This window comes from Dromaius novaehollandiae, chromosome 4 (genome assembly GCF_036370855.1).
Source record: "Dromaius novaehollandiae isolate bDroNov1 chromosome 4, bDroNov1.hap1, whole genome shotgun sequence".
NCBI classification, from domain to species: Eukaryota; Metazoa; Chordata; class Aves; order Casuariiformes; family Dromaiidae; genus Dromaius; species Dromaius novaehollandiae.
Window position 1 is genome coordinate 86,700,613 of NC_088101.1, and position 14,094 is coordinate 86,714,706.

Consider the following 14,094-nt stretch of genomic DNA (forward strand, 5'->3'; position numbering starts at 1 on the left):
GGAATGTGAGGGTTTGTGTTGGACTGCAGCGGTCAGCGTAATTGGCTGGCTGGTTTATTTTTTGTGTGGTGAGGATAATTGCTGTATTTGCCTCTTTTTTTTTTCTTTTTATTTGTCTGGTTGCCGCTGAACTTCTGTTGGCAGTTTGGATTTGCCCTGTGTTTGTCTTGCTACAGTATCTGTGGCAGCATGTTTTCCCCTTAATGCTTGAAGGAGAATGTAAGTGGTAAATGTTTGCTTCTGAAAATGACTCCCCGTCAATTCTTAAATACTGCCGGAAATCAGCCACTTAAAAACGGGCTTTCACTGAACTTTAGCATGAGTTTGAAAGTTATCGCCTGGTCCAAGGATGGTGTCCTCCCAGGTGGTCGTAGCAACTGCTGTTTTGGTCTTCAGATGCCGTTGGTTTTCCAGGTGAGTGGGTCTTTGCACAGCACGAATTCCACTTGAAACGGTGCTGCTCAGCACTGCTTTAGGGCATTGCTGCTGTGGGTTTGCTCAGGTGAAGCTGAAGATATTGCAAGGATGGAAGTCCGTTTCTTGAACCGAGTAATAAGCCGTTATATAATACGGGATGAAGCTGCGGGAAGATAAAAATCCCAAACATTTAATTCAGAAAAGAATATGGTTGAACCTAAATGGTGACGATCTCTTTTGAAGATGGTGATTTGCTAGTGGCAACATAGCTTCCTCCACTGGGGGGTAAAACCTGCCCTATTCCCAGCCCACGCAATTCAGTATATTGGGTTGGAGGAGGAGGAAGAGCGCTGCCCACAGCCGGCCCCGAGTAGAGCACGGACTCTCTTAAACCAGAAATTATCATTCATCTGACTGCCTCTGGCATGGCACATCCCAGCTTTTGTCCGAATGTGAATGTTCTTGAGCACAAGGTGATGTCTCATTTTGAGTAAAATGGGCCACAGCTGTCTGTGTCCTGCATTGTAAGAGGCAAAGTGGATTTGGGGACATGTAGGGGAGGTTGTTGACGTGAGAGTAATGTCATCGCCTGTTGGTCGGTCGTTACCAGTTGTGCTTGCTCTCTGAAGTGCATTTCTCAAAGAAATGTGTCTGTCATCACTGCTTCTCCTTTCATAAGCGTGGGCTCCAGAAAACCCAGAACTTTATCATTGCCAAATAATGTGAAGGTCCTGATGGGGGTCCAGCTTGAGGGCCCCTGTTTCCCCCACAGGCGTTTTGCTGTGCTCAGAGCCCCTGTGATGCAAACGGTCTTCATCGCAACCTTCATTTGTGGGTTAGAAGGTTCCTTCTTATCCTTGGCAGATTTCAAAACCACCTAAAATTCAGCTGTGTAGTTTGCAGCTTTGGGCCAGTTGCCTGGCTGCTTCCACGTCTGTAGTCAACGCGCTGGCCTCTGTGGTTAGGGATGACTTCACAGAGCCGTAGATCAAATACAGAGCTTGACACCACCTGAGATCAAGAGGTGACCATTAATCTTCCCAGCCGCTGAAGTCGCACATCTGTCACCTCTTCCTCTCCTGTTCCAGGCAGGTCACATCTAATGCGGAGACAGGTCTCAGCCTGTAGCACGTTCCCGGCTGGAAACCCCCTAACCATGCTGCTCTTGCCTTTTTTCCATAACACAAACAATTTTGGGGGGAAAAATGATTTCCTCTGTTTATTAAGAGTGCCACAAAACAAACCTTTAGCCATGTAAATAGAATTAGTGTTGTAAAGTGGGCAAAATACAAATGTGTCTGTAAGTAACTGGGTCTGTAAGTATGCTGTGGAGTGGGGCGATGCAGCTGGTGTGGTCTGTGCGGTGGGATTTGGGATGTCTGTGGATTTCAGCTCTGCTGTGCACAGTAGGTGCTGGGCTTTTATAGGGAATGACTTACTCTCTTCTGATACCTAACGTGACACTAATACTCCTAGGGATGGAATTTCGTTAATATCATAAAATTGTGCAAGGAAGTACGTTAAGAATGTAAACTGTTTAATTGTGCAAACAAATAATCTCTTGCTCTCTGTGAGGTTTGACTTGCACTTAAACTGTACTGATGGCTTTATGGTGCATCAAGTGCCCACCTCTGTGCATGATGTTTGAAAGGAGAAAACCTTAAATGTTCCTCGGAGGGAACTGAGACTGTGGTTCTGTGGTTTTACAAGCCTTTTGTGTGCATGTGGCTGGTTTTCTCCAAAATCTGGAGAGGTGATGACTGAAAGTCATGCCTGTTGGAAAGCTCTTTGGCTTCCCCTCATCGCGTTGTCCAGAAGGATCTGTATTAATTCTTCCCCTTGTTAATGTTGTCCGGAGAACAAGGCGCTGATCAAAGTCCTCCCCGGGAGGACCTACCTTTTTGCCTCGGAAATTACGCTGTGGCTGGTGCTGGTGGGAAGGTGACATTGTAAGCTGTCTGCATCACAGTGAGTTTAACACACGCTAACGAACAGAGGAGAGACCGAGGTCGTTAAGGTTCACAGTTGATGGGTGGCAAAGTAAAGCACGATGATTGGAGTGCCCGTGTGATGAGGGAGCCCAGAGGCAGACTCTGGTCTCCCACGATGTTGCACCTCTGGGGAAGGGAGATGGTCATGGTGGGGAAGAGCCTTGCGGGACCACATCGTGTCCTGCGTCCTCAACTGCACCGTGGTGTGGAGAGGCATGGGGTAGTCTGGGTTGTCCTGAGCAACAAGAAAAATGTTGGCTTGGAATTTTTAGCTGAGGTCCTGAAAGTGAGAGTCTGAGGTAAATGACACTGTATCTGCTTCCTCTTTGGGTAGAGAACTTCTGGAATAACAGGATCTCTGAGCTTTTGCCCTCCACATGGGCAGAAAGCTTTTCCTTTTCTTAGAAGACAGGCTTTCCAATCCTTAAGTCATTTCTGTGCTTTTTTTCTCTGATTCTAGTTTCCATGTCCCTTTTCATTAGGATGCGCTATTCTAGCAGATCATTTCCTAGCATCCTCCAGAAGGGCGATGGCACTTTTCTACTGCTACGTGCTATCTCCGACTCCTTCTCCAAACTGTGGTGCTCCAGGGTGGTCTCACATTTTCAAGGTGTGTCTTGCGCCTTCTGCTTCCAGGCTCCACACTTGGCTTTTTGCTACTCTGTATTTTTCCCAATGATTTGACGCTCGTGCTGTTGTATTTTAACTCCATATGGTCGCTTCCCTTCTCATGACTTAATCTGGGTTCTATTTAGCTGAGATATCCAGCAGTTCTCAGGATTAACGTATTACTGCTTTTAAATACCAGTGCAGAAGCTTCCTTTACGTTTCCCTCACGCTGCTTCATGCTCCCAGGTCAGTACTAAACTGATGCCAATGGAGAAAGCCCCGCTGCCCCTGCTCTCTCTGCTGTTGGGTCCACGTTATCCAGCCCTGCAGGTCCAAGGGAAGGAACTTCCATCCTGTGCTGAGCTTCCTGGGCCGTTGCCCGCTTCCCCAGGTGCACACGGGCTCTCGCCTCTGGGCCACCAGAGACGTGCTGCTGCTTTGGAGCCTAATGCTGCTTTGGAGGCTGAGATGGTCAGCGATAGCGAGCTGAGCTCACAGCCTACTTGGGAGCTCCAGCACGCCATGCCTCACTGGGGTTCCTCCACGCCAGCAGATCAGAAGTCTGCTACTTGGTGGTGTCTGTATCAGTACAGAGATTATTATGTGATGAGAACACTCCAGTCTATCCCTGTAATGTCCCTTGCTGCGATTCTTCTTTTAAATATATAACATAGGAGAAAGGAGGATATTTCTGGAAGCAGCTGGAGGTGGGTAGCCACCAACCAGCCAACCTAGAGTGTTCCTCAAGTGCAGAGAGTGATTGTAATTCATTTCTGTCTTCCACCCCTCCCAAATAACTGCAGGATCTCTGGGAGGGACAGACACCCTACATGATTCTTCGTAATTGCTTCTGCTTGGGGAAAGCTTTTTCTGCTCAGTTTGTTTCCTCTTCAGCTGACTTGATCCCTCTTCTTGACCATCCATTTTGTTCAGGGTTTTCAGTTGTTGCTCCTGGCCCTGTTCATCTTGGATACACTGGTATTAATTTGCAAGATATTGGGCCCAGATCCACAGCTTCTTTTTTTTTGTTTTTATTTTTAAAACTACTTTGTCCAGATGCTTTGAGATGAGAGCACAAGTGGCTTTCAGGCTGGGTGCTCCATGTTCTCCCGTGCGTCTGGTGGCACGCACGCACGGGCTGTTGCTCTTGCCACTGTGTGAGCAGCACGCTCCCATCCCATAGCTCGTGGGACATTGTGCACATTTAATGTTGTGCAAGTTAATTCCAACATGAATGTCAGAATGGACAATTAGTAACAGGCTTGCTGGGTTTTTTTGTTTTTCATTTTTTTTAAGTAAACTTCTTAAAACTGGGAAGGAAGTCAATGTGCCTTTGTTTTGACTGTTCATAAAGTGTTAATTTTTCTGGATAATGGTTTGGGTTTTTTCTAAGATCTTTAGGGTTTGAGGTTTGACATTTGTTTTTCCATGCCCACACAAAGAATATGTTTTGATTGTTATCAGTAGGGTAAAAGGCACAAGGTGTACGGACAGTTTCTTACGGTCTTGGCTTTATCCTGAGTGAGCTGATCCTTCCATTTGGTAAAATCTGCCTTTTCAGGCATTCCAGAAGTTCTCCAAGCTCTTCAAAATAAATCAATTTACCTCTAAAGCAAATAAAAAAACACTAGACATGCTTCTGCTCCCTAGCTCCCGGTATATTTACCGTGATGAGGAGCTGTCTAATGGCCGCTATTTAAACCCAACCCATAAAAAAGTAAAAGCAGGCAGAATGCAAAGGCAGAGAGTCACTAGCAAAACAATTTGGTGTCTGCATTCAAGCAGGCTTTCAGACAGGCATTTGAAAAAGGGACGAGAAGTCGGAGAGGGGCACTCGCAGAGAGGAAAAGGGACTTAGTCTTTCTGCTGTCCTTTCTTAGAGTTTTTTCCCCACCGAACAATTCCTCTTTATTATGGCATCACATTTCCATTTGCTGCAAAATATTCCATCAGTGGTATGCTATGAATTGGAAAAGTCAGCAAATTCAGTGTTAAAATATCGGGACATCTTGCATTGCATGCGTTACTGCATTGCATCTGTAGGAAGGTGTGCATTTGATACAAGAGGCAATAACGCAGCATCCGCTGCACGCTTGAGGAGGCAGTTCCTGAAGCAAGCCTCGGTTTTTGTTTTGGTGCTAGCTAGAGAATTTGGTTAACTCTGTTGTAAGACAGGAAAAAAACGCTGTTTGTAGCCAGCAGAAAGGAGACCACGTGGACCCTGCCAGGCTTTGGTTTTCAGGGAAGGGCTGCCTTTCTTTGGAGAGTCGGTGGCCGCGTTCTCGATGCTGCAACAGGACTTGTGCGTGTGGGCTGTGTGCTACGTTGCACGTGGCTTTGGGAGAGGCACCGGGCAGGTTCCTGCCTGGCTCGGTTACGGGATGCTCCTGCTCATTGGGCCCTTGGGGCAGCTCCGATCGGTGGCCAGTGTCCCCCGGGATGACTGCCAGCGCTTTCGGCGCGTGTTGAGAGCACGAGGTGGGTGCCGGAGGAGCCCCTTCTCCCCCTCTGCAGTGAGGTAGGTAGCGGCAGCATATTCCTGATTGCGTGTTAAGATTAATGGGTATTTATTTTAACAACCATTCAGTTTCAGTAGCTTTTAATGAGTCCTTTGATAGCAAGTTCCTTAATTAACAAGGCGGCCTTTCAGCTTTTCCCTTCCCTAATTGTTAACATATTTGCTATTTTCAAACAAATATGCTACCGTGAGCAATGCCGGCTCGGCTGTTTCCATGCTGACCTTCCCCACGGTGGCTGTTCGGCCTTCTGGGAACCTGGAGGGTTTAATCCGCTGCCCAAGGATGAAATACAAATGAAATGAGGTGATTTCATGCCTGATTTCCTGGAGCGTGATTGACTCGGCAGGGATTTGCGGGCTCTGCCGAGAGTAGCCCGTGCCTTTGTGCTCTGGTAGGTGCCCCTTGGCTCGCACCCTTGGAAGAGCTTCAGAGAAGGTTTGGTTTCTCCATTGCATTCGTTGGCATGGCCACAAACAAGCTCGCTGGATGTTATACCCAGGTACGCAGAGGAAATCTGGGGGGGAGAGGGCCGCTTTGCCTTGAAAGGTGTCATGTAAAGCCCAACTGCTGGAGAAATAGTAATTACGAAATGTAAATTGAAGCAGGTTGCGCTTAAGGCCACGGGCAGAGTGATTCATTGCCGAATAAAACAGTCCCAAAATGATTCTAGTTTCAAAACAAAGCCTCCGGCTCCTGCTCTAACGATACGCTCAGGAGGAGGAGAAATGCTTTATTTCAGGCACTGACCACCGAATAGCGGCGTCACGGCCCGAGCTTTGCAGCCGACGGGTCGGGCTGGCAGACATTCAGGCGTCTTGGCCATTGTGCTTTGTAGACCTTCACCCGTGACCGCCGTCCTCCCCCACGCAAATCCAGTTAATTTTTTATGAGGTTTGCAAAGGTCTTGAATAAACAATTGATACTGTAGAGATTTTCCTGGAAGCGCCCGTTAATATTTGAGAGTCTTCAGTTTTCTGTCAAGTTGGTAAATGAGTTATTGGTGACTTGGAGGTGGGTTTTTTTCTATGTCCTTGTCTCCGACAGCTCAGGTCTTGGTTACGTGATTCCTTCTTTGTCCTCCTCTCCAAACCGCATCTTGCATTTTAGATAAATTGTCCTTGAGCTTGAGGTATTGGGGTGTCTAGGAGGGTAAAGCAGCATTTTTGTAATACCTGTAGGCTGTTACTGAGCTGGTTTTCCAGCCGCAGTAGGGAGTGCGGAGAGAGATGAGGATGTCACCCTGCAAATTCGTAAGGAGCTGGCACAGGGAGAGCATTTGGGAGTGCCCACTGCTGCACAGTGTGCTTTAAAAAAAATACAGTAATTAAACCAGGGTCTGGGCTGTCCCTGCTGAGTGTACAGGAAAGCTGTGGCTCCCTCTGAAATTTCGCCATCGGGGCTGGATTTTCTGAGAGCAGGAACGTCCAGGGATGACCTCTCTGATCTGCTCTGGTCATCGAGACTTTTATGCCAAGGGATGTGTCCCAGCATTGCTAACGTGGGTGGTGCAGGCAGTGATCTGAGCAGAGCGGTGGTGTGGGGCCTGGTGGAAACCACGTCAATCCCCGTGTCTGATCTTCGCCTGTCGGAAGGTGAAGCACGTTAGTCCGTGGATGCCGAAGGGCTGGGCAGGACTCTCAGTAGAAAACAGGGACTCCCTTCTTCCCCAGGACCTGGCAGCACTACCTACATCGCTCCTTGGGACCCGCTGAAGATTGAACTGGGAAAAACCCCCCAAAACTATGAAGTGGACCTATGTGCGTTTGATGGTGAATAAGTACCAGTGAGCCAAGACGGGCGCGTTCTGGCAGGAGGAGGTACTTGGTATCTGTCAACACGCAACCTGTACCATCTCAAGTGTGAATATGAACAGCTTTTCTTACTTAAAATAGCAGCTTATTAGTAGCGATGTAACAGTGTCCTCATGCTATCTTTCTCCGATCAGTAACACCTCCTTATCAAGCTGATATTGCAGTACGTTTTGGGAGGGATGTTGGGAAGGAGATGGTGTTTGGGAGCACCTACTAGTCTTGCAAGGTGCTGCTGCAGCTGAGCATCTGCTGCACTGAGTATACGCATGAGGCCGAAAACGTTTTGTGTTTACTTAAATTTACAATTAAAGACTGATTCTTGTTTAAAGCAAAATGTTTTTTAGGTGTTTAAGCCTTAAGAATAGTAGAAATAGAAGGTCAAATTCTCAGCTAGTGTAAAAAGATTCAGCTCGAGTGATTTCAGAGAAGCAGCGCACTTTGCACCAGAAAAAAATTTTGGACATAGCCAAGTAGTGTCTGAAAAAGGCAGGAGTAGGGATTGCCAGAAGCTGCTCCCATGTTTGTTTATCTGCTGGATTCCCTTTCCCGTTTCTGCAATGAGACGTAGTAGAAAATACTCGCCAAGAATTTCAGAAAGTGCCACTTCTGGAATTCGCACGGAGCTTTCGCTGCGGAGGCTCAGCAGAGAGGCTCTTGTGCTGTCAAAGCATGATAATTAAATTACCTTTCCACCCTGTGCTGTCCGCGTTCGGGTTATTAACTTGACATTTCATCTCAATTATTTGCTCTTCTTCACGCCCTCCCAGTGCCGCTTGTCACTCACTCTTTATTCGGGCGGGCCGGGCTGGTCGGAGGAATGCGTGCCCCGGCGCAGGCATGTTTGCCATGCTTGCTTTAAGCGTGGGTAACCCTTTCTGTACCTCCGTGGCTGCTGGTCCGACCCTTGCTCAGGTGCGGGATGGGTGCTCCTCTTCGATCCTCGTCAACGGGAGACTTTCCTGTGGGTTTTTCTTTTGATTTCACCTGCAGGGATTTGTGTTCCCTCCTCCAGCTGTTGTAACAACATCTGGTCAGCTCTGAGGGTTGCGACCACCTATTCAAACCCCCAACACAAGCTGCAGGTCCGGCTTTCCTCATGCTCTGCAGAGCAGAAGGAAAGTAGTGTATAAAGAGGTTGACATCCCCTTTGGGCTTTGAGTTGTGTATCACGAAACATAGGCTTCTGCTGAGTTGGCCTTGATAGCTGGAAAGCAGCTAAGAAGCTGCAGATAGAGATATTGGCAGCATTTGCTGCAGTGAAAGCTTGTATTTGGTGGAGCACGTTGGTGGAAGCGCTGTGGGACACTGGTTCCAGCTTGCAAAGACCTTACATCCCCATAACCCCTACCCCAAGGCATCAGCTTTTCAAGCATGGCTTTGGCTCAGTTCAAAGCTCAACGCCAAGCCTGGAGCTGTCGCTTTTCGCAGAAAATGGTAGTGGTGGTGTGGCATGGCCACTCAGATGAACCTACTGGAAAAGGCTCCGATGCTCTGCCGCCGGGTGTCTGTGGAGCCCATCCGGCAACCGGGCTTTGGGCACGCCCAAATCGCCGTGTTTCAGCAATGTCCCATATGTGAGAAGATCACAGCGCTGGGCTTCTCCATGAAGATCTTTGAGATCTTATAGGAAGAGCTTGAGCCCTTAAAGGGCAGTCTGACTTGCAAGCCAGCTGGATCTTGCTCTGTAGGTACCAAGTATCAACTTTGACTTCTTCATGTTTTAATCTCTACAATATCTGTGTCCTTTAGGAAGGAGAGCAGGAGACCAGTAGATGCAGAAGAGGCCTCTCTCGTTCACGTTGCCCCTTTTTAGCCTGCTATAACTAGCTCAGGCAGCCTGTTTCAGCTGCCCACGTTGGCTCCTTTTCCCCTGAAGGGCAGAAGTGGTTTGGAGAAGGACCCTCTCCAGACTGGGCATCTCTAATGGCAGCAAAGGGAGTCTGAGGACATCACCAAGGAGAGATGGTTGGGGTGAATAAGCCCCAGGGTACTCTGCTGTCCCAATGTGCACTGTTTATCAGACTGCTCAGGCTATAGCTGATCTGCCAAAACTGGAATGAAGTTATGGAGCAGGTTCTGGTCAACTTGGAGGGCAGAGAGGGCCTCGCATGTGCTGTCCTTCTCCTCTGCTGCCCAGCACGTGGCTTTGCGGTGTCCTTCCTTTCCCCTCCGCGCCTTCCCTTGCGCCGGGAGTGAGCCTCCTGCTCAGTTAACGGCCCTGAACTGCCCCGGCGTGACAAAAACTGCAAGTGTGACTGTTCGGAGTAATGAAGAAAAATCACAGTCCAAATAGCAGTGTGCTTACCACTGCGTTTGGAGAGGAGGAATTGGCCTGAGCAGTGTTTGAAATAACCAGAAGTGTTGAAATGACACAAGTAAATGATGAAATGTAAAACCTGTGGCTGCGCTAAGCTTTGTGGTTGTCATGTTTCATCTTAATTTTAGCACGGCTGTTTGTTAGGAGGTGAGGAATGGATGCATCTGGAGGCTGGGACCTGCTGGAAGCAGCAGGAGATGAAGCACCTTTCCCCATAATGCCGGGCTCTGATTTTTACAGAAAGAGAAATGTTTCCTGCTGCTGCAGATGAATATTGCTGTAGATCCAAAACAACCCTGTGGAGCTGGTAAGAACATTTCCTAGTACATGGATCAAACACTGGCTCATCTGCCCACGCCGCGGTAATGACACCTGCGGTACTTAGCTGCTGGAGCACCGAGGAAAATCCCTGCTTCAGTCCAGGTCTAAACACAGTTTTGCAAAGTGCTCGTAAAAACTGGTGAGATCTCGTAAGCCGCTTCTTGCTTTCAGGAGAGCGTGTTAAATTCTCCTGCGTGCGTTTGCAAGCGTAATCTCCGGATAAATCTCTTGGCTGTTGTCATGTTAACTCCATTACCTAGAAATATTATTGTAGGGTTGTGTATGCAGGCAGCCGCGTCGTTCTGTGCGACGTTGGCCCCTGGGTTTGTGCGAGGCTGCACTCTCATACCAAAGGATTTACACGTTTTTATGGGCATAATATATGTTGCACGCTCACATCGTACATGGTAGCGTATTACTCAAATCTTAAACGCCACCACTTTTGGATGGCTTTTAGGTAACTGGTAAGGTGTGACTGAACAGAAACCGTTTCCAAAAAGGAAAAACGCCAAAGTGTGAGAGAGCGCGGTTGTGCTCGAGATGGAGAGAACGTGTGACATGAAGAGCCACCAGCTACAGCTCCTGTTGGCAAAGCTGGCACCCTTGGATGCCCATCCCTTCTGCTTGGCGGCGATTTAAAGGGTGGGGAAATCCCTTCCGCCCACAAAAAGGCCTTTCCCATCTCGTGGCATCTCGAGAGTAGCCATAAGTCTTCACGGAGGGTCTCAGTCTTTACGTCGGTGCTCGTCAGCTCTGCTCTCTTCTCCCGGCAGCTGTCCCGGTGGCTGGTCCTTTAGCCAGGGAGGCGAGCGGGATCTGGGTCTCAGTGACCTTCTTACAGCCTTCCTGAGGAAATAGTGGTTTTTGAACGCAATTCTAACTTTCAGCTGGGACAGCTTATCCCCGCTCCGCGCCGACCCCCCGCCGTCATCCTGACGTGGTTCTGAACATCATAATTCTGCAGAGACATCCCGGGCTTCGGATCTGACAGTTCAATTCTTCCTTTTCACTGTCGAATGAGCAAAGCCCTGCTGTCTCAGTCGTGCGTTGTGGCTATTTCTGTCTCGGAGTAAAAAACTTTTCCGTTCAGAAATAATTAAAAGATTCTGCAAGGCAGATGATGCTGTCAGAACCAGCGGCCTGGGGCCGGGCCAGCCGTGGGGTGCAGTGGGTCTCTGCAAAGCTGCCGTTGCCGCGAACAGGCACGCACCAAAATCCGTGCTGAGAGCACCAAAATCCGTGCTGAGAGCAGATACGCCGGCTGGGGAAGATGTCGGTTTTGCATGCACGATACCCGCTGTTCGGATAAATGATAGTTAGTATTTCGGTTCTCATTAGTTATACATTGAAGTCTGTCGAAAATGAATTTCCTCCCCAGATGAGGTGCTTTCTTTTGGACATGCGGCTTTTGCAGCTTGTCACGTGTCGCATTTGCAAATGGGCTGTTTCAGATTTTCCAGTTCAGAAACTTAAGCATGCTGATGGAGTGGATAGCTTGTCGTGTTTACCCTTCTCCTGCCTGGCAGCCTGAAAATTGAAGGCTTATCCAGACCAACTCCTCTTGCTGCAAACTGTTCTCGTGATTTATGGGTGGAATCTCATTTGTTCCTCCAAAGTGAAATGCAATTGATGTAGCCTAGAGAAAACGTGTTAAAAATAAATATTTACTGACAGTTTTCTCAAGTTTCCTTAGTGGCTGAAACTAATAACTATTCCTACTTCTGTGATAGATATAAAAGTTTCAAGGACTTTAAGTAGCTGATAACGATTACATTGAAACATTTGCAAACTATTAAGTTTTTTGGTAAAGATAAGAGCAGCAAATTAAACTTTATCCTGATCTCTAACCTTGGTGGTTAGATAGCAAGCGTTTTGATCTGTAGCTTCCGCAGGGCTTTGCGGCAGCAGCCAGGTAACCTCGTTTTGTCTTACAGATGTTGGAAATGCAGCTAAAATAGTTTGCGCTAACAAGGAGGACGGTAAAAATGTGAAATATCAGAAAGACTGACTCTCCAGCGAGAGAGCAAGCTCTAGCTGAATCTCTGGTAAGAGGGAGAATCCCTTCAAAGAGGCTCGTTGCAGTATCGAGCGCCCCGTGAAGGTCTAATAGCGGACGGGACGCAACGAAGAGGGGGAATGGAGAGTCCTGGTCTGAAGCATCTCGCCTCGTGGGCCGTGCTCGGCGTCCGTAACGAGCTCTGTTTGGTTTTGCAGGGGAAGGTGGCGCAGACCGCGTGCATGTCGGCGTGCAAGCACCTCTCCACGTCGCTGATGCAGCTGCTGCTGGAGGCCGAAGTGCGGCAGCTGACGCTGGGGGCCTTGCAGCAGTTCAACCTGGACGTGGAGGAGTGCGAACGTAAGACGCAAAACCGTTTTCCGCGTTTTCGCTTTGCTCGGCCGTTTGTATGTCAGGACTCAAGCCAGGGCCGCGCTGGCGAGCGGTGCCAAGTCCGTGGGACTGGTGTTCCCAGCGGAGCTGGCGGGTGCGGTTCACGATGACATTTGGCAGTGTCCTCAGGACAGAAGAAGCCCAGCAAATTCTAAGAGATCAAAACCTTACTCTTCCTTTTTCCTCTTAAATGGTGCATTAATACTTTCCAGACAGTCCCAGCTTTTTGAGATCAGTTATGTTAAAAACAGGCGGAATTAGAGTGGGTAAAACTTAAGCAGGGCTAACAAAAATCAGTTTCCTTGGGTCTGTTTCTGAAAACAATAACTGGCTTATGATCTTAAGATGTTCTGGTCCTCTCCTGACCTCAGCTGTTTGTTCCTATTCTCTATCTGGGAATTTTTTCTCAAAGCATAGCCAATTTGCTAGGTCGCTCTTACAGAAAGTAAGATGCCTTGTAAGCAAAATAATTACAGCTATTTAGAAATGTGCCATGTGAGCATTGTAGGTACCAAAAATATGGTCTGCACTTAATCCTGCTCATTTTGGTTCATTGAGCTAACACCTGAATGCACTCTGGGGACAAATCCTAAGATCTCACTGAAGTTGCTTAATATCCTGCTCTCCGTAGGTGTTAACAAAATATAGATCAGAACTGACAGAACACTTTTTTTTTCTTATTATTTTTAAAATTCAGTTCAAAGCAGGGCTAAAACATTGCCTGTGCTCAGGAACCTCCCTCAGGAGTCTTTCTCAAATGCTTGCGGAAGCTCTGAAAGTCCACGCTGCAGACAAATTTTTGGTAAAAGCAACAGCAGGAGCACCGTGCGGTTCTTCAGTCACGATGTATGGCCAGAAACCCTCAAATGTCACCCAAACCCTCTGGATTTAGTAGGCTTGAGCACTGCGTAAATCAGTGGTGGGTGGTCCCTGTTGCAGGATATTTGTGAAGGTCAAAAACGCAAATAGGTTTTGAAAAAAGTGGTTGGACAGATTAGCGACCGTCCTCTGCGTGAGCGGCGGAGATGAGGGGCCGGCCGTGGGGTCGTGGTGGTCCTGAACCGCGAATGACTGGGATCGGGGCAGCTCGTCGGATGGAGCCTTTCGCCGAGCCGTGTGTTGCTGTTGGACCTCTGTCTGCTTGAGAATGGTCATTCTAGTGCTTTAGCAGAACAGCACCTTTTCCTGAGAAAACAGCCGTTTCTTTGAGCTCCTTTTGGCCTCTGTGCCCATTTTTAGCTGCATGTTATTTAAAGCCTGGTGTATTATGTTCTGTGGCCACTTGTGAAAATATCAAAGGGTCAGTGTCTACGGAAAATGCTGAGCTTGATACAGGTGTACAGTTTCTGTGTTTCTTGACCTGTTTATCAACCCAGAAACCTTTTAATTTCAGAAAGGGAAAAGGTTTTGGAAAGTTTATTCCACATACCCACCTCTTTGGCTTTCCTGGTTGACCTGAAGGTTGGAACAGACCTTGGAAAAAGCTGAGAAGATGATAAACCTGTTTACAGAATTGTCTGAAACGCTCCTTGGCCTGGTTAAACTCCACAGCAGAATTGTCCCTGGCCTCAGCAGCAGTGGTATCAGAGCCTTAAACAGGTGTCGAGCTTGATCTGTCTTTGATAAACTCCATTTATTCAGTGACATTAATGGTGTTGCTTCATCATCATCTGGCAGTTGACTCCATCACAATATATTCTTCCACCCTTTAAGAAAAGTC

General features: G+C 48.0%; 1 protein-coding gene across 6 annotated transcripts in view; it reads left to right on the plus strand.

Moving 5' to 3' along the window:
• EXOC6B (exocyst complex component 6B) overlaps positions 1–14,094 on the plus strand; it is a 291,383-nt gene that overhangs the window by 193,189 nt on the left and 84,100 nt on the right. For all 6 annotated transcript variants that reach the window (XM_064511671.1, XM_064511672.1, XM_064511674.1 and 3 more), the window contains one exon: positions 12,200–12,341. In XM_064511671.1, the coding sequence (XP_064367741.1) occupies positions 12,200–12,341 (142 nt within the window). The remainder of the gene's footprint in view (positions 1–12,199; positions 12,342–14,094) is intronic.